At 36.3% G+C, this 19481-nt stretch overlaps 1 protein-coding gene across 4 annotated transcripts in view; it reads right to left on the bottom strand.

Annotated features, from left to right (window-relative positions):
- The window catches only part of LOC135214892 (serine-rich adhesin for platelets-like), a 116321-nt gene that overhangs the window by 5058 nt on the left and 91782 nt on the right, over positions 1 to 19481 (bottom strand). For all 4 annotated transcript variants that reach the window (XM_064249337.1, XM_064249336.1, XM_064249338.1 and 1 more), the window contains 6 exons: positions 8246 to 8370; positions 5880 to 6068; positions 4979 to 5097; positions 4480 to 4633; positions 2282 to 2446; positions 1266 to 1431 (listed from right to left, as the gene is read on the bottom strand). In XM_064249337.1, the coding sequence (XP_064105407.1) occupies positions 1266 to 1431; positions 2282 to 2446; positions 4480 to 4633; positions 4979 to 5097; positions 5880 to 6068; positions 8246 to 8370 (918 nt within the window). The remainder of the gene's footprint in view (positions 1 to 1265; positions 1432 to 2281; positions 2447 to 4479; positions 4634 to 4978; positions 5098 to 5879; positions 6069 to 8245; positions 8371 to 19481) is intronic.

Here is a 19481-nt window from a genome sequence, read left to right as displayed (position 1 = left end):
GAGGAACACCGTTCACCAGCAACATGAGTTCTGGGACTTCATGGAGCAATGGGGAATCTGACATGTGATGACCTTCCCCATATTACCCACAACCAAAGTCTTGCTGAGACCACCATTTAGTCGATCAAGCATCTCATCCTGACAACGGTACCCTCCAGCTAAACAGGTTGCAAAGAGTTTAATTGAGGCCTCTTACAGCTTCAGCATACTCCCAATTTCACAGGATGTTTCCCCGGCCAGATTCTGTATGGCCCACCTTTTAGGCCATGCACCCTGCATACCCAGATCCTTTTCAAAGGAGTTGCAGGTCAAAACTGAGGACTGTGACTGTTATGCTGCCGCCTGTGCCAAGGAGGTTAAAACTCAGTACGATCAGCATGCTTGCCCCAACTTGAACCAGGAAAAGCAGTCCTTACTCGATATTCCCCCATTTTCACCATGTTTTCACAGACTCACAGAAAAAGCCTGCTCGAGAGTGTTCTATGAGGGTTAGGGGGAGCGAGATGTAGGTACTACATGAAAAGGATATTCAGTACAATACATGAACCTGTATATATATGTATTATCTATTATATTTTATGTCCTAATACCTCCCTAATGTATTAAATGTATGTCATTCTTATACATATAAAGTGGACACCCCCAACCACCCGTATTCACAGACTCACACATTCACAGATTTCTCTCTGGAACACTCCCACGCATTATTCGCAGAACATTCGCCTATTTGCGGTATTTTTCTGAGAAATATCCACAAACTCCTGTTATTTTTATCAATTCCATCATAAAATGCACTTTTTGTGATAAAACTATTATAAAACCAGGTATAAAAAATATTAGTGGGGTTTTCTTGAGTTTAACTAACAAAATAGGAGGTTTAAAGCATTTTTATAGGGGTTCTAACTATTCGCTGTGTGTGTGGTGTTGGTTGGTTCATATCCCCCACGAATACGTAATGACCAAACATTGCCCGTCTGGCAGTAATGTTTCACCAGCCAGCACTGCTCTGCATTCCTTGCTTGCACATAATTTGCAACTGATTTTGTTACTTTATGTCAGACATTAAGCACCTACTTTGATATCTGTGTTTCCTTCATCACCCAACCTTTAGTGATAAGGATAACACATTGAACACACAAAGTACCTTTCATTTATTTGTAGTTCCAGTTTTACTATTTTTAAATCAGATTGGATAATTTGTTACTAACACATCTAGAAATGTTTATAAACTCAAAAAAATGACAAAAACATTTAGAACTACTTACCTTGGTTTCGATCTAATCGTGTAACTTTTTCATAATCTCTTACAGCCTCTTCGTGTTTTTCTAGGGCTTGATAACATTTGGCTCTTCTTAAATAAGCCTTCACATAACCTTCATCTAGATTTATTGCAGCTGTACAATCTTCAATGGCTTCTTCAACTTTATTGAGCTGTAATGGAAATAGTACATATAAACTTTTAACAATGTTGAGACAATGAAAAAAACTCCCTACATTTTAATATTTCCTACATTTTACATATTAAAAACACAAAATTGACAGTCCTAATACAATGTTGCTGACAGAGGATAATCAAAATAATATGCTTGAAAAATAATCAGGTATTTTACGGTCTTTGCAAATATCTTCCACAATTTTGGAAACTTAATAACCTCTTTTTCAGAACTGCTTTTGACCAATGGCTTCACCAGAAGAGAGTAAACTGTGTTCTTTGGTTGGCTAAGCTAAAATGTAGTGTCACTTTCCAAACAAGGCTTACAACCTAGCACAATAAAGAAGCACCACACATGAATCGCATAGCCAGATGGATGAAGAAATTTAAGGAAACAGGTTCTGTTATTGATACACCACAGTCTGGTAGACCATGAGTTGAAGGTTTATCAATAACAGGACCAGTTTCCTTAAATGTCTTCATCCACCTAGCTATGTAATGCCTGTGGTACTTCTTTATTGTACTAGGTTGTAAGCCTTCTTTGGACAGCGACAGATTTTTAGTTCAGCCAACCAACCAAAGCATGCAGTTTACTTTAACTACTAGTGAAGCCATGGTCAACAGCAGTTCTGAAAAAGAAGTCATTTTTAAGTTTGAATTGTGATAGCATTTGATAGAAAACATAATAAAACAACAAAACTCAACAAAGCTTTCTTATTCTTTTTACAGATTAATTCTATCATGTACATAGAGTTACGAAGCTCCAAGTATTTTAAATTGCACCATGACTTTGTTAACAACACCTTGTATATTAGCCATTTCCATGACAAATGTAACAAAATCAATTACCTTTGAACCAACAGTTGCCCTGTTGAAATATAGTTTGGCATTTGTATTTTTATTGAGGGGGTCAATAGCAAGAGCATCTGTGTAGAGATTAAATGCCTCTTGGAAGCTTCCTCTTTTGAAAGCCTCATTTCCTTCCTCTTTCTTCAGCTTTAAACTCTTTGCTTTCTGTAGAAAAAAAAAGAAAGATATTACTGTAGAGGGTTATGCAGCACATTTTATGGATGGATAACTTCATTCTTCACTCTCAATTTGTGTTCCACTTACAGTTAATACTATTCATGAAAGCTACATAGGGTTTTTTATTCATTTTTTGCTGACTGATTATTGTATGTATATTTAATGTTTTCAATTTGTAACCAATTAAGACATAGGATTAAAAATTTATCACTAAAGCTTCTTTTAATTTCAAAAGTACACCAGGAAATTTAAAATGTACAACTGAAAATTCACCTATTGGTAACAGTACGGTAAATTTTACAAAATAAAAAAATACTACAATACTTGCAAAACACAAAACAAGGTTGAATTGCAAAGACTAAAAAATATTTAGAAAAAGTTGAGATTGGATTTTCATTTGTAATCAAACTGGCGTGACTTAATTCCAAATAATGACTGGAATAAGGACACTAGAAGTAGTATGCAGGTGAATACTGCTGGGATTGATTTATAGTGTCATATCACTGCTGTATATACAATTTAGTAATCTGGTGATTACTAATACAGAAAGGTATCAACTTCAAAATACATGGAAAATAAGTAATTCCAAGAACCACTGAAATACAACTATCCCTCTTGCAGTACCTTAAGAATGTACTTGTGATGATAGTAACTGATGAATGTGATGAACTTTGTGCTGTTATAATATAACCTGTTCTGCAAATATATGTTAGTTTTTACCACTCACTGACTTGAAACTGTTTTGGATACACTGCTTAAGGCAAACTTTAAAATGATTCATTCCCAGGCTATTGCACAAACTATCAGACCTACTTGCAATTGCCTGCTTTGAGAGCACCTAAGGTGATACACCTGGTCAGCACACTACTATTTGCAAACTGGTATGCTAAGGAAATTGCTAAATTTTTTATTGGACTCATTGAAATTAAAATTTTTTTTACTTATAACCAGTGAGAATGTTTGCTTTTTAAAACACAAACAATTATCAGTGTGGACTATATTGAATAAAGTAAAACAATACATATAGCATATAGTATTTCCACGTATCAGACGACCTTTCAATCACTGAATTTAACCACTTTTCATTGTTTTAAAATTAAGCAAATAATTGGTAAATTAAGTAAATAATGGGAATGATCACAATAAATTATAAATTATGCTCCGCTAATTAAAGTTCATCCCTAACCACTATAACAAAACATTCAACTATTTTTCACAAGGTGACTTGGAAATGTGGTCTAGTTGTATTACTGGTACTGAAATACCAAGGTCATTCACAAACTTTACCACTTACAGAGAAGAAGATCTGATCAATATGGATGTATACACACACACACACACACATATTAAACATGTAACCATAATTATAATTGTTTCTGTATGTGGCAATCGCACACTCTCCATGATCTTATAGGAAGAATGTCGGCAAGCCACAAATTATTATAAGCTCATGGCATTATCTGAAACAACTACCACTTAATGCTACAGTCTGAATGAGCTTCATCAAATCTTTACCTTAAACTGGGAGGAAAAAAAAAAAAAAAAATAAATAAATAAATCTAGTCTCTACACATAAAATATTGAAATGTCTATGGTTCATCCAAAGTAAGCAATGTCTATGGTACATCCAAAGTAAGCAATGTCCTGCTTGTAACAAAAATATAATATTGCGCGAAAACAATCGTTTAAGTCCATCCTTTTTTCAGGCAAGTTCCTTTGTTTAACATTGAATATGTGATGTTACATGCACAACATTTTCCAGTAATTCATGCTTTTTCTTTATATTAAAAATAGACATCGTTCAGAGATTTCATAGGCAGGAATGAAAGTAATTTCCTTCCCTGAGTGTTACAGTACAACAGGAAATATCAGAAAGGGACAAAATATGATATTGCTGTACCATTTATATACGTATACAAACTTCATAAATCTACATCATTTTTAAAAATTAAGGAAAAGAAGCCTCATGCTTGCTAGAATTTCAAAGATACGATAAAAAGAAATATAACAGTTGAACAAACCTTGTAAATATCACGAGCCTTTTGGTGATCAGGTGCTAATCGTAAAACATGTTGGAAGTGATTGAATGCTGCTTCTGGATTATCCTGATAGTATAAGCACATTCCCCTGACATATATGGCATCAGCATTTCCACTGTCAAACTGCAGAATCTCACTGAAAAGATAAAATTTTATTAAGTTCACTTTCAAAATTTCTACACATCTAAACTTAAGGGTAAAATGTACCAGTGTGTTGAAAAGCTAATAAGGAGTTGACAATACATACGACAAATAATTGATCACAAAATATCTAATCAATAACAGATTCTAGTTCAGTGGCATTTGAAAACTGTCTGTAAAAATACAGTTGCTTTTCTGATTATGAGAATTGGGAACTGTATACGTACACTATATGTACAGTACAAAGTCAATCTTTAATAAGGCAGATTTATATAGTACTACATAAATTTTCTATGCAATAAGGAGAGTATTCAAAGGTTAAGGCTCCCAAGTCACTTACTTGACCATTTCTTGCGCATCTGCGAAACGTTGTAGAAAAACTAAATATTCAGCTTTGGTAATTTTAAGGCTCCTGCAGCCAACAGCCTGATCTAACGCTCGATCTAAATGGAATATAGCCTGAAATGAAATGAAAACCCATGTTGTTATTGAACCTCACTTAAAATTTAGTAGTCTAAAAACGGCTAAAATAAAGCTATTAATACTAGCTGATTAGTTCAAGTAACACACCAGTACAATATTCAAGGACATGCTACCATAAATATCTGCAGCAAAATAATATGCCTAACTCACAAAACACCCCTAAGAGATCAAATTAATTTTCTCCAATACACTACTGAAGCCCAAGTGTATGTGGATGTTTGTTTACCTGACTATTGTAGGCTATGGGTATTCTATCCCAAATACAATAATAATTTTGCTCAGATGTAATTCACCTCTCCAAGTGTATTGTGTTCAAAACAACAAAATACTGCATAAGTACATTGAAGTATCCACATGAAAATAAACAAACAAATTTTTTAACTTTGTGAATACAGGGCACAGTTGCACTATTGTGCAATATCCAACCAATCGGGTTCTTAATTATTTGAACCTGTAGGTTTTTCAGAATTTCTGCCAATTGCTGTGATGTTCAATCCATGCTTTCCACCAACTGAGAATGGTATACCATTTTAGTTGGCAGTGATGAAGAGCGATTAACCTACATAAAACCTCATCAAACTATTAATAAAATTCCTGAAAAGTAATTTTTTTTAACACCTATCACTGTCCAGAGCTCTACTTCTGAGGAAAATCATGCACCAAAATGCGTCTAAAATTACTATTATTGTGTGTACACTACAGCGTGTGACTATGAATGGAAATCTCTATGAATAACGAATAATATACAAAATACTAACTGTTCTGTAGTCAGCTTTTTCAGTTGCTTTATTCACTTCGTCTATACACCTTAAGAGCGCCTGAGCATTATTCATTTCATCCCGTACACTCCTGTTGTTGGGTTCAAGCTCTCCTGCTTGCCGTAGAACTGATAATGCAGCATTTGCATCTCCTAATGCTATGTTACACTTTGCCACACGGAGGTACCCCTGAAAATTGATTATAAATTAGTTTTAAAGAAAAAATAGAGATTTTCATAATATAAAATTTATTATTTGGATACTTACCTACTGTTAAAGATAGCTTGTATCTCCGTGCCAAGAGGCAAGTCGGGATTCAAACATAAGACTGAATGACAGTTTAATACACCTGTGTCTCCACCAGGTGTTTTTCATCCTCATTTAGTTGAGTTGTGGGGAGGCGGGGTGGGGTCTGCTTTAACAGTGGGCAAGTATCCATATACTGTTAATAAATTTTATTACAAAAATATATATTGTTTGGGATGAATCTTACCTACTGTTAAAGATAGATTACCACAACGAGAAGAGGATGGTAGGTAGTGCAACTAGACAAAATCTGCTCAACCAAATGATCTTAAGGTTGCTTGCATGACGCACAAAACATTCTCACCCGATTTGCTTTCCATCCAGGAATAAAGGCTCTCATACGTTTGCAGCAAAAAACAGCCTTGCGAATAAAACCTCTTCAATTCAGCCCAAATGAAACAGACGCATCATGTGGGGACCCCTGTGCCTGGGTCCAAAAGCCATATAAAAGGAGTCACTAAAAATAAATACTTTAAAATTTATAGGTATGCTTCTATTCACTATATGGTCCCAAAGACCAGGATTTAAAACAAAAAACCTAAAAGATTGCTCTTTATTTTCAGAAACGATTCTGCATACTTAACATAGTGAGTGGCAAAACCAAATTGCACTTCTGCTGCACCAACTTTTAAGGAAAATATGACCATATCTAAATACAAAATTGAATCCCTAACTTCATAAAGTATATTATAATGAATAATTAAAACTTATTTTTTGCAGTTAATCGACGTTATTAAGTAAGCAAGATCGTCTCTGGTCTCAAGTGCCTTTATCAAGCCGACAGACTTCTCTACAATTCTACATGGTAACTTTCCTCGACTAAATGAGGATAAAGCACAGCACAACGCTCCAATTCAAAACTAACCCATTCAGACTTAACTTGTAACACCAAAAATAAGGTTTACATCCTGTACTAACTTCTCAATACACTTTTCCTGAACCAAAAGGGGAACAGAAGTCTCAGAACTAAAGCGTTAACAAAGGATACCCCTAGAATCAGTATGAATAACTATAGGGTAAGAATAATTACAGAAGGACGACCTGGAGCAGGAGAGAAATGGCAATTTGGTGACCTGACCTAGTTCAAGTCTCAAAAATCCTTATTTACATTCTCTCAAAATCACCCTTTCAACCAATGCAGCCGACACAAATTGTGTGCTTCTTCTATAAATTCAACATCCTGCTAACACAGTAATAATTCCTACAGAACATTATGCTCTTTGCCTTGATTCCAGGGAAGACATCCTAGGAAAAATAAATATACAGTACAATGAAATACGTACTAACAGGCCCCTATACACAAAGGCACCAAGGACTCTGACAAGAGCTAAAACATGCAAAACACACCTGGTGGAGAATATAAGAGGGGAGAAATGAGCTTTCTTAATCATTAGGTAACATTCATCCCAAAAAAATAATGGTAGGCAATTCTGTAATTATAATAACTTTGTCTTTCCAGTTAAACTATTTTACATTCATTTTTCTAAGACATGATATCCTTTTAATAAGTCACATTTACAGCCACTTACACTAACAAATATTATTAATGCTATTACTGTTCACTAACATTTAATCTTTTTTTTTTTTTTAACTTTGATAATAATATTTCCTCCTTTCAAGTAACATTTCATCCTTTTTTTTTTTAAACTTGATAAGTATGGTAAATATTTAACTTCTATGCGAGAAAATAACATTTTAAAATTTTAAAATTTCAAGCTTCTCTCTCTCTCTCTCTCTCTCTCTCTCTCTCGTCTCTCTCTCTCTCTCTGTGGAGAGAGAGAGGACAGACTTCATAAGGCTCATTGGTAAGTGGTACAAAAGCACAAAAAATGAGTAAATTAAGGGTGGTTAGTGAAAAAATAAAATAAAATGAAAAAAACAAATAAAATTGTTTCAGGGTTAATTTCAACACACTCTCCCTCTCCCTCTCAAAAGTGATCAGTTACTGGTTGACCTCTTGATAAGTTACATGTTGACCTTGAAGACCCATGATGAAATCCTCAATGAGGATGAGTGTCCAAAGGTTGTTCTAAAGGTTGCTGCACTGGTTTTGGCCTTACCTTGACGAAGGTGGTGTCTAGACGAACGGCCTCTCGAGCATCGTTGAGTGCGTCATGATACTTTCCAAGCATCATGTAACATGCTGACCGGTTACTGTAATATGCTGCACAGTCTGGGCACAGGTCTGAAACGAAACAGCAACATTAATCACCACATTGCAATTAGCCTACATAACTGGGATGAAAATTTGGCCACAGATAAGAAAAACTTTGAATGTTAAACTGCACACCAAAATATAGTTGGTCAAAGTGATCAAGGTTAAGTAACTAATGAGTACGAAGTGTAAAAACTAATTTCAGAGTCAATATAAAGCATGTTCACTGAATGATTAAATATGTTTGCTCTTATGAGGTTATAATTGACATTACAGATATAATGAAACTGCAGGCAGCAACTCATAAGAGGAAAAAAACCTAGTACTGTATTCGCACACACACACACACAAAAGTACTGTATTCTGCTGTTTGACAACAAGAAAAAAAAATCTAGTACTATATTCCGCTGCTTGAAAAAAAAAAAATATATATATATACAATACAATACTGTACTCTGCTGTTTGACCAAATAAAAATAAAAAAAACTTCTGTATATTTGCTGCTTGACTTTATGTACCCTCGATGAAGGGGAAAAACAAGTACGACAAAAATCTGACCACAGGACCATAAATACAATTTTGGTAAAATGTGTTCCAGTATATATCAAAACTATTCTAATTTGTGGGAAGTTCAACAGCCGAAAAGAACGCCTTGCAAACTTTCCGTTACTCATTCCATTAGTTGTTTTCTTTCAGCATCAACCTTTATTGACATTACTCATAACGAAGCTTTTAATGGAGTTTGCTTGGCAACTAAAAGGTGCACTGGCCTTAATGAAACTCCCATTACCTGCGACGCTACACAAACCCTCACTATTTTCTTTAGTGATTTTTTTTTATTTACCAACATTTAAAAAATTTCATAGTTGTTGCCACTACAAACCATATGGTCAAAAGAATATTGTAAGGATGTTCATTGTATATATGTATGTAAAGCACACGAACAGCTTAGTAGTCATTATTAAAAAATATTCAATGGAGAATTCTCTCTCTCTCTCTCTCTCAATATATGACAAAAATATTGTAGAAAATACCTGAAATCTATCAAGACATATCTGGTCTTTTAGCATCCATTCATACAAATCTCAAGACCATTACAACAAGGCAAAATACTACTCAGTGTCTGATATCCTCAGATTTCCCAGCACAATTTACGAAGAACTTCCCGACTCTGATTATATCTCCCAACACATGTTTCTCAGCCATTCAGGTATTTATCAATCTTTGTTAATCATAATGAATTAAACGATTTTACCTTACACTGCATGAATTCTATCCATGACACCACAAGATCAAAGTAATATGTGCAATAAGTTTGAAAAACAAAGTCATAACGATGAAAGTTTGGCCAGAAAGCAGTCACGCCAAATGTAACGAACTGTGTGACATGGTGAAAGAATTTTATCACTGAATAAGTAGTCAGAATTGCATGGATACCTCAGTGCGCTGCAATAAAAGAGAAGGAAACATCCCCCAAGAGTACCTCAAAAGTCGGCCATAAACAGGAAGATTTACCCAAGTTTTTCTTTCGTGTTTTTCCTTTGGACAAAACTAGTAACTTTTTAAATTTACAATGCGCAATGTGCCCTTGAGGGTAAGGGGCTCTTCACAAACAAACTGTCACTAAAGGTACTGTTACACGAAAACACCAAAAAAAGAGGCAAAACAAAAACTTCAGCAACATACAAAGAGAGTCAAACACGAGGTTGCAAGAGCAATTTGGTTAAAGGGCAATTACCCAAAAACATTTCGGCCATCAGTATACGGTAATGGCCTAAAATAATTTGTATAATTTTGTTGTCTTACACATTAAATCTCCCACAGAGAAAAAATATATATTCCACGAAACTTTTGATAACAAATCTTAACTCAAAATTGAAGCCATCTCGCCATTCACTGTTCAATTTGATCGACCTTTTCTAGATTTTCGAGCCTTGTTCCATCAATTGCGTATCGTTATTAAATGCAAGAAAATGAGGACGCCAAATACTACAAATCTATTTCGGACTACATTTTTTTCCACAACAAGTTCATGGTAAATGGTTTTACTCTGTAGTTTTACTTATTAACTCCATCACGCCTACCAAATCGTACAATGTCTCGTTTTCCCCTTCTGGCTCTTAATTATTAGCGAGCTTCCTCTGCATTCTTACCAGTGTCCTTGGCAGTATTCCTCCAGGCATAGCAATCAACCGACTGTTCCTTAGCGGGCGTGGAACTGGCTGGTGGCAAGCCGATGGGCGTTCGTGAGAACCGCGAACATTTCCTGGCCGCCAAACTTCGCGCGTTCCACTTCGTTCTTTTCATGACTTCACGAATTTCACGAATTTCCCTCAATTTCCGAACACCACCACCTCCTCGATGGCATCAACTCTCACATAGGTCACTGACATCAAAGCACCCAATTACTCTTGACAATTCACGACTAGTTTCATTTTCTTTCCGTATTTTCTCATTCACATCGATTCAACTTAAAGAGCTCTCAATTCGTCTCGGCAAAATGACCACTGTCTTACTATTTTGATTGACGCTGATCCATTTCCAGTCCACCTGCTGTCGGGTTTAGATGATTTATTTTCCTCTCCTTGGTAATAAAGCCTTAAACGAAGGCAATTCTTTTGTGGCGGTCTAAAAGATTCACTAACACTCGGCAAGTTATTCTGAGATATCACGGGAAGACTTTGATTAATAAATGCAAAAGGAAATTGTGATGAAGCCAAGCCATCAACAGCATGGCTAAAGATGCCAAAGAAGTGGACAGGTCAAGTATCGTCTCAATTTCTTGGGCATCTTTTGTTGCAACCAGCTGATAGTTTTGATGTAGACAAAACCATGCACATATAAAACTCAGTACAATATAGTTTAACAACTCATCCCCACCCCTTTTCTCAATTTAATCAAACGCGGTACCTTTACAAAATATGTACCTGAAGAACTTGAAAAGCCAGCTAGATCTTTCATAACATTGCAAAAATTACTTTTAAAATATTCATGCGATATCAAGCGTCGTATTCCATCTTAAAACTCATTTTGACCTATCACAATTCACTTTTCATCAGCGCTCAATGTTCCTACAAAGTTTTTTTTATAAACTTTTCCTTACACGGCATTCTCCTCTGAGAATGATTCGGAGTCGAGTCCTACACTGTCTCTTTACCTTATTCTACCTGCCCTTGAGTTTGGATGAGATACGGTAATTAAGTTGTCGTTAGTCCACACGCTTCCGCATCGCAAAAAAAATTGTAAACTTCTAATTAAACATCTGTCACATCAATGGCGAACAGCTTCAATCAGACTAACAAAACCGATCTGGAAGTTCAGCCTGACAATCTGCCAGGTAGTGAAAACCTTCACCTACATTTTACGAGCCCAAAGGCCAGCGATTCCACTCATTAGCCGATACCCCTGGGCAACCACTTATACTATTTGAACGTTTCGAAGCCATTCTTTTCGCTGGGTTTGGTCTACAGAAACGAAAACATTATTATAGTTCTTATCATACTCGCAATCTTCATCTTCGAATTGCGAGTGGTATAAAACTATGTTGTAATCATTATGCATAAATTTTCGTTAGCACCAAAATGCATTAATATGCCTCACTGTCGAACTTCCTATTCCTGAGGTCCTTTATTCCTCACACCACTGGACTGTGGAACAGCCTTCCTGAGGATGTCGTGCAACTGGAACTCCAGTAGTTCAAACGAAGATGCAATGCATTACTACCCTTGCATTTTTATATAGTTTCATCTATTTATTAACTAATCAGATTATCTTGATCTTTATCATTAGTGAGATCTCTTCTTTCTGCATTTCCCTTCACCTCCTCTTACTCGTTCCTAATTAAAACCACATTCTTTGAAAGCTTGAATTTGAAAGTCAATGGCCCTTGTGGTGGGCTTGTTCCATATGAATGGAGTTCATCTTCTGAATAGCGGGGGTTCGTTACTCCAGTAAGAAAAAGTAAGTAGCCTATTATATGCAACGGTCCGTTGTGCAGGGCAAGATCCAGCTCAAAGCAAGAAAAATTTTAACATACAAGGCCGATGAATATCTCATATTTTTAAGCGACAAACTAATCATACTTAAAGCAGGCTAAGGACGCGATTTGTGGCTTATAAACAAAGTCAAGATCTTCAAAATAGTTGCGCAAAACATCTTTGTACAGAAAAGCATGAAAATCATGCCCATAAGTAAAGGGTGACCATGTGTGTGAAACAACGAAAAATCAGCCACCACAAGATGTGTGTGTGAGAGAGAGAGAGAGAGAGAGAGAGAGAGGTTCTCCTTACCACAGAGAAAATGACAGCGGTGCCTGCGGACTGCCAGGTCACCGATCCAAGGTGAACTAAAAAGATTAAATGACATTTAGAAAGTGAGCATAAAATGAACCGAATAAAACCTAAACAAACAACAAAGTGGAAGATGACTGTGTGTGGAGACCTGGAAACTAATCCTCCCTTCCAAAAATCAACGTTCCCCTGCCCTTATCCTGGAAGCCACCATTATGGAAATGACCCAATTGCGACGACACTCACGCAGACAACCTCGATGATGCCCCCTTTACAATCCCTCTTCGGCCGATAACCACCACTCCACTCCACAACCCCCCCCTCCTCTCTCCTCTCTCTCTCTCTCTCTCTCTCTCTCTCCTCTCTCTCTCTCTCTCTCTCTCTCTCTCTCTCTCTCCTCTCCCCTACCAGAGTCTGTCAGAGAGGGTAAAGGCCTCTCGACCATATGATTTTGTCTTCCAGTAAATTCAGTCTCGACTCAATCACGACTCAATCACGGAGCGATATGTGGACGACGCGGGAAGATGGAACAGGAGACGGGAATGCGACGCAAAAATTACGTCGAATGGAATTCACTATGCAGCAAGATTCATAACAATAAACAATCTCGATGACATTGTGATCGGAAGAAGATTACAATTTCAAAAGATTTGTTTTCTGATGTTTTGAGGCCGTTCAAAATGGGCGGACAGAAAAGGCAAATCTAACAGCTCGGATCAATATAACATTTCCGTTTTTCACACCAACCCACTAAACTGAAAAATATGACAATTTGTCCAAAATTGCATTTTTCCTAACTATACAAACCTGAGGTCCTTTTACAATAGGAAGGAAACTGATAAATAACGAAGGTAGAATGTTAAAATTCAACATGCGTTTGTTTACAGATTTATGTGAGGAACATATCTATAACAGTGGGGACAAGCACTTGTGGATCATGCTAAACTGATGACAATTAACTTTGTCGAAAAAGTTAGAGAACATTTGCACGTACTTAGGATAATTAGGGCAACGAAGGCAGAGAACTTCTTGGAGATCTCTATGAAATTCATATAATGCATTTATTGGTTTTGGGAATGAGATTGGGGGCGGATAAGATTCAAGATGTCTAAATTGCTGGACGGAAATCGCTAAAAAATTCATGTGTATTAAAAAAAAAAACACACAGAATACTTCACATAACCATAATGAAATGGAAACTACGGCAACAATAGTCCTTATCATTCATTTTTTTTTTTATAATACCACCCAACACGAGAATTACCACTAAAATTGCTTAACACAATTTCATTCCACTCGAGGTCCTCGGCCCTTTAGAAATCACTGGAGTTCCAGTTTTACACTGTCGAGTTTACTATTTTTACATTACAAAGCTTTATATTACATTGTTAGCACACGAACGTACAGAATACACGATCGTTACACGTCCACTGGGACAGAGAGATATGCTCTCTTATGTGAACTTGAGGTAAATACCGAGTGACTCATGGAGAGGGAGAAGACCTCTGACCCTTACTCACCACCCCGCGGTCTACCAACCCCCACCCTCCCCACCCACCCCATCTCGGGTAATTTAATGCTCCTCCGCCACCAGGTACTGCGCAAGCGTATCAAAAGGTGACCTGTTTTCATTCATAATTTCCTTCCTCTTATATTATAGTAAGTCCAAAATATTTGATTTTCAGGTTTCTACAAAAACTGAATATAAAAATATAAATATTTCACTTAAAATATATCACTCATAAAAGGCACCTAATTCAGAGTGAAACAACTTAGATTACTAACATCACAAATTGTTTTGGCAAATATCAAAACGACCCAAGAGAAACACAACCACTTATTCCAAACATTTTCGCCTTCTCTTACGAAAAGCTATGGGAAATGACACGCATGGATAACATTGACGATCTTCAAAACAAATGGAAAGTTTTTCTTCAATACGTGCCCAAAAAAAAGAAAGAAAAAAAAAAAAGCAACATTTCACTTGGGGAAAGCACAAAACAAGACACTAAAAGTGTACGTCAATGACTTGTTTCCCTCCATTTCTTTCGGCATTTTTCAAACGATGAGCGAGTTTCTGGGTCAGGCGAACGAATGTCGTGCTCATTTGAATGCTCCAGGGAAATTCCGGTACTAAGACAAGGCACTTTTAAAACTTCATGACAACCAAGGACAAGGGGGATGACACAGAGAGAGAGAGAGAGAGAGAGAGAGAGAGAGAGAGAGCTCGGGCCCTCTTCTGCAGCTGTTATTGTTGTATAAGACGAAACGTAACACTGACGCGAAACGTGATAAGCAGTTGGATGTATCTACCCATTTAGCAAAAAGTAACTTGTCGTTCAATCTTATGGTTATGTTTAAACAGGACTGTTTGTGACGATGGTGTTTCGTTGTCTATATTGTCTATACTTTAATCATAATTACATCTGACTAAATTCAGCCACGACATTTTTAAAGGTATACGAATAAAAAAAGACAAAAAAGATATTTTAGTTTCACGAATATAAATGGACATAAAAAATGTAAGTTACGCAGACTTTTCGTCATCAAACAATGATTCCATCACTAACTGCATAAAGAAAATGGGTAATGCGTCAGACCAAACCTGTTCCCTTAATGGACCCACTCTTGCTGGAGACTTTTAAATGAAATATTATGATGGCCACCTCTTAACTCTGTCCAAACTTCAAAAGAGCGCATAAATCTCTATCTTTAGAGAGAGAGAGAGAGAGAGAGAGAGAGAGAGAGAGAGAGAGAGAGAGAGAGAGAGAGCCATTTTGTCTTAAGAAATGGCCATACTTCCTAAGAAGAAGCATGGCTTTAACCAACGGCAATGTTTATCGCTACTTAAGCATGAAATCAGCAGCAAAAAAAACTAGAATACTCTCGGAAATTTTCCGCCACAGGTTGAACTTTCTGGAAACAGCAACACATCTCAGAAGCTGAGACTTACTAGGGGGTAAATGGCAGCTTGTTTAACACTCGGCATTTAACGTTATTTGATTTGGTTTTTCCTGTTCAAACTCAATAACCAAGCCATATCTGATTACCAACCAACATTATCTGCAAGACTAACTGAACAAAGATTTTATATATATATATATATATATATATATATATATATATATATATATATATAAAATGGCGAAAAAATCTATATGACAAAAAAGAAAAGAAAAGAATGTTGTGAGCGTATGTGAACTTTATGGTCTAGACAGAGTCCCAAACTAAAGCTGAAAGTTGGAGTGAAAAATAACGCAAAATGTCACCATGTGTTTCCCAGCTATGGTAACAAAGCGAGAGACAAAAATAAACTAACAAACTGACGCAAGAAACTGACAATGTAAGTGTTCGAATCCATTACTCTAAGGAAAAACTTGCTCATTTTTTTTATTCAAGGAAATGGCTACTCATTTCAGCCATTAGTAACTGGTTTTCTCTGCACTGGAATGTATCAACTTCTGCCTTCGCAATATTCCAGGTACCTTCTTTTGCTAATTACAATACAAACTACGAATTTTGCGAGCTTTAAATGAAGCAGTCACCGAAATATTTAAAACCCCCTTCTCACTTTTTTGTTTTACCGTTGAGCGTTGAAACGCATCTTCGAAGAAACAATCAGCACGCATCATACAATTCTCGGAAACCACGCGAGTTAATGTTGCCAAAATGATGGTGGATCTGAACCCAAGATTATTTACGTAACGAACACACAGATCGCTTACGAAACCATGAAAATGCATTAAAATGGGAAAACAGCAATTCACACACACACACACACACACACACACACACACTATATATATATATATATATATATATTATATATATATATATATATATATATATAATATATATATATATTATATAAATATATAATATATAATATTATATATATATAGATATATATATATATATATATAATATATATATATATATATATATAGATATATATATATTATATTATATATATATATATATATATATATATAGATATATATAATTAGATATATATATGAGAGAGATAGAGAGAGAGAGAGAGAGAGAGAGAGAGAGAGAGAGAGAGAGAGAGTCACAATATTACTTAAATGTGAAACAACTTTAATATTAGCCAAGCGTTACGAATGTAAAGATCAATCAACTATCATGGCGGAAATGAGCAGACTGAAATATACATCTGCACTGAAATCAATTGACAGTCGAATCCGGGCCGAGGCAGATACCTTTAATTCTTTAATATTGCAATTCCCCTTAAATGCAAATTATTCCCAAGGTCAAGTGAATTCGCAACTGTCAAGCTTCATAAACATTAGCCCCTTCACCCCCCCCATCCCCCCCCCCCCGTACAGGAGGCTCATCAGTAGCATGTCCAACCTCGATACATACACCACACCATTCACCTTCCTTTCCAATGGCCCTTTCTCTACTGAATTTCGGTCTTAATTATAATGTGCTAACTTGCACAGATTAAAACATTTCCCCCATCACAAGATGGCATCCAGTCGATTAAAGCTGTACCAAATGCCAATGTACCAGTTGGGATTGGAAGTCTCAAACTCCATCCATACCTTTACTCAAGTCTATGGCTCTCATAACCACCGCTCCTGATTGTGGCTACACCTCTCTCTAAAATCCCCATACTTCTACAACGTATATGGGCCACATACCCACCACTTAGTGCCTGCAGAAATTCTCAAGAATACCCAAATAGTTCAACTACAAAAACAACACATACTTCCAAATACTCATAAATTCCGTTCCTTCAGATTCACCAATGTCCATGACCTCTCCAGTATTAACTAATGATACCTCCAAGGTCCCCAGAGGGAAGAACCTTACCTGCATAAAAACTAAACCTTCACCTTGGCAGATAGTGACCAGAGGGTTATTTTCAAAATGACATACTCTAGCCCAAAGTCCTCAATTGACAATGGACAATCACATGGATAATGAACTTTATCAGGCAAATAACCAACGGTGACTGAGGTTTGTGAATATATAAACCGAACACTAAAGAAATGAGAATTAAATCCTACACGTTCTAACACCACAGGAATGACCTACGCATGAATGATGAAAACGAAACAAAAACATCCCTTCCAATACACCGCTGATCGAAAAAGGGTTCGCCGCAAAAGGAGGGCGACGTCAAGACGGGTAATAAGGCGACAAAAGACAGCAAGAGGAGGTAATAACTATAGTGGACATGACGTGACCACAACAAAAAGGGTTCGAGCAAAGTGGAGACCCTAGAATAGTACCTGTGAAGGGTACACTGGGAGGGAAGAGTGGAGCGGCCTGGCCTTAATCCTCCCGCAAGAGGAACAATCGCTTACAACGTACTCTCCCCACCCCCCCCCCCCCCAAAAGCTTGGGCACTGTTACGTCCCTTCTTCGCTCTTCTGCTTTATTCTTCATTCCTTGTTTTCGTTGGCACCCTTCGCGGAATTCCTCTTGCATTTCTCATCGTTCATTATCCGTGAAATCGATTAGCTCCCCCTTTTTTTTTTTTATTCCATTCCATTCTCTACCAAGAGTCACCATTTCATCAAGTTTTGTTCCACCAACAATATGTAATATTTAGTCCATTATCTTTTTCTCATTTTCGTCCATTATTTCTTCCTCACTTCACTTATATTTTTATTAGTTTCCTGACCGATATCCTTTGCTATAAATGTAACAGAAAAGGTTTACTTCTTTAAGGAACAAAACTATGTCAGTGATCATCGTTTCCTTCCAAATGTACACATTTCAGAACTCTTCATTATAATAATAATAATAATAATAATATATGAACGTCCTTCAGCTACTCTATTTCTTTAAGTCAAGCTAGAAGAGATAACTCTAGAGTAACTAAAGGGAATCTTCCAAAAATAGTAAAATGCCAAACGGTTTCTAATTATGTTCACGTCATGATTTCCATTAAAAAATATATAAACAAAATGTTTGATGTCAACAGGTCCAACTGAACCTTTGGGCCATGACCCATTTCTCCACTCCATCCGCAAGTTCAGAATTTAAAGATCAGCAAAAATAATGCTCCAATAGTAATGAAAACACGTTTCCTGAAAAAAGGGGAAAAAAAATGTTGACTGGGAAATCGAGCTTTAAATTGTAGTGCTAGGAAATCGAAAATTCATTTGTATTACTCGACTTGGAAATCGAAGTTTAATTTGTATTACTTGGAAATCGAAAATTCATTTGTATTACTCGACTTGGAAATCGAAGTTTAATTTGTATTACTTGGAAATCGAACTTTAATTTGTATTACTTGGAAATCGAACTTTAATTTGTATTAATTGGAAATCGAACTTTAATTTGTATTACTTGGAACTCGAACTTTAATTTGTATTAATTGGAAATCGAACTTTAATTTGTATTAATTGGAAATCGAACTTTAATTTGTATTAATTGGAAATAGAAAAATTCATTTGTAATACAAAAAAGAATAATGACGTGCAACACTTTTCAATGTAGGAACTCGTCAAAATTACGCTGCCGCCGAGTGTTTACATTTAAACCTGATTCTTATATGACCTTTAGGAAGTCTCTCCCGAACACCCTTTGAAAAATAAGACAGTCTAATTCCGTGAAATTATGACTGGACACACTCGACTACATAAAAATCCTTCCACATCCAGGAATATCGATTTCCATCCGTGTTAACTTCAAAATCTAGCTTCGTTAAATTATTCTTACGAATTTCATTTATTATCACCGACAATGAGGTTATGCTCTTGGTTCGAAAGGTTCTTCTGTTAATTAGAAAGATAAGGCAAGCAGCCACGAGTCGATTTATGACGAAATTTGCAGCACAGGTGAGACTCGTGACTGCCAGTGAAGTGATACGAT

This window comes from Macrobrachium nipponense, chromosome 46, assembly GCF_015104395.2.
Source record: "Macrobrachium nipponense isolate FS-2020 chromosome 46, ASM1510439v2, whole genome shotgun sequence".
NCBI lineage: Eukaryota > Metazoa > Arthropoda > Malacostraca > Decapoda > Palaemonidae > Macrobrachium > Macrobrachium nipponense.
Note: the sequence above shows the minus strand (reverse complement) of the source record. Positions and strands in the feature narration are given on the sequence as shown.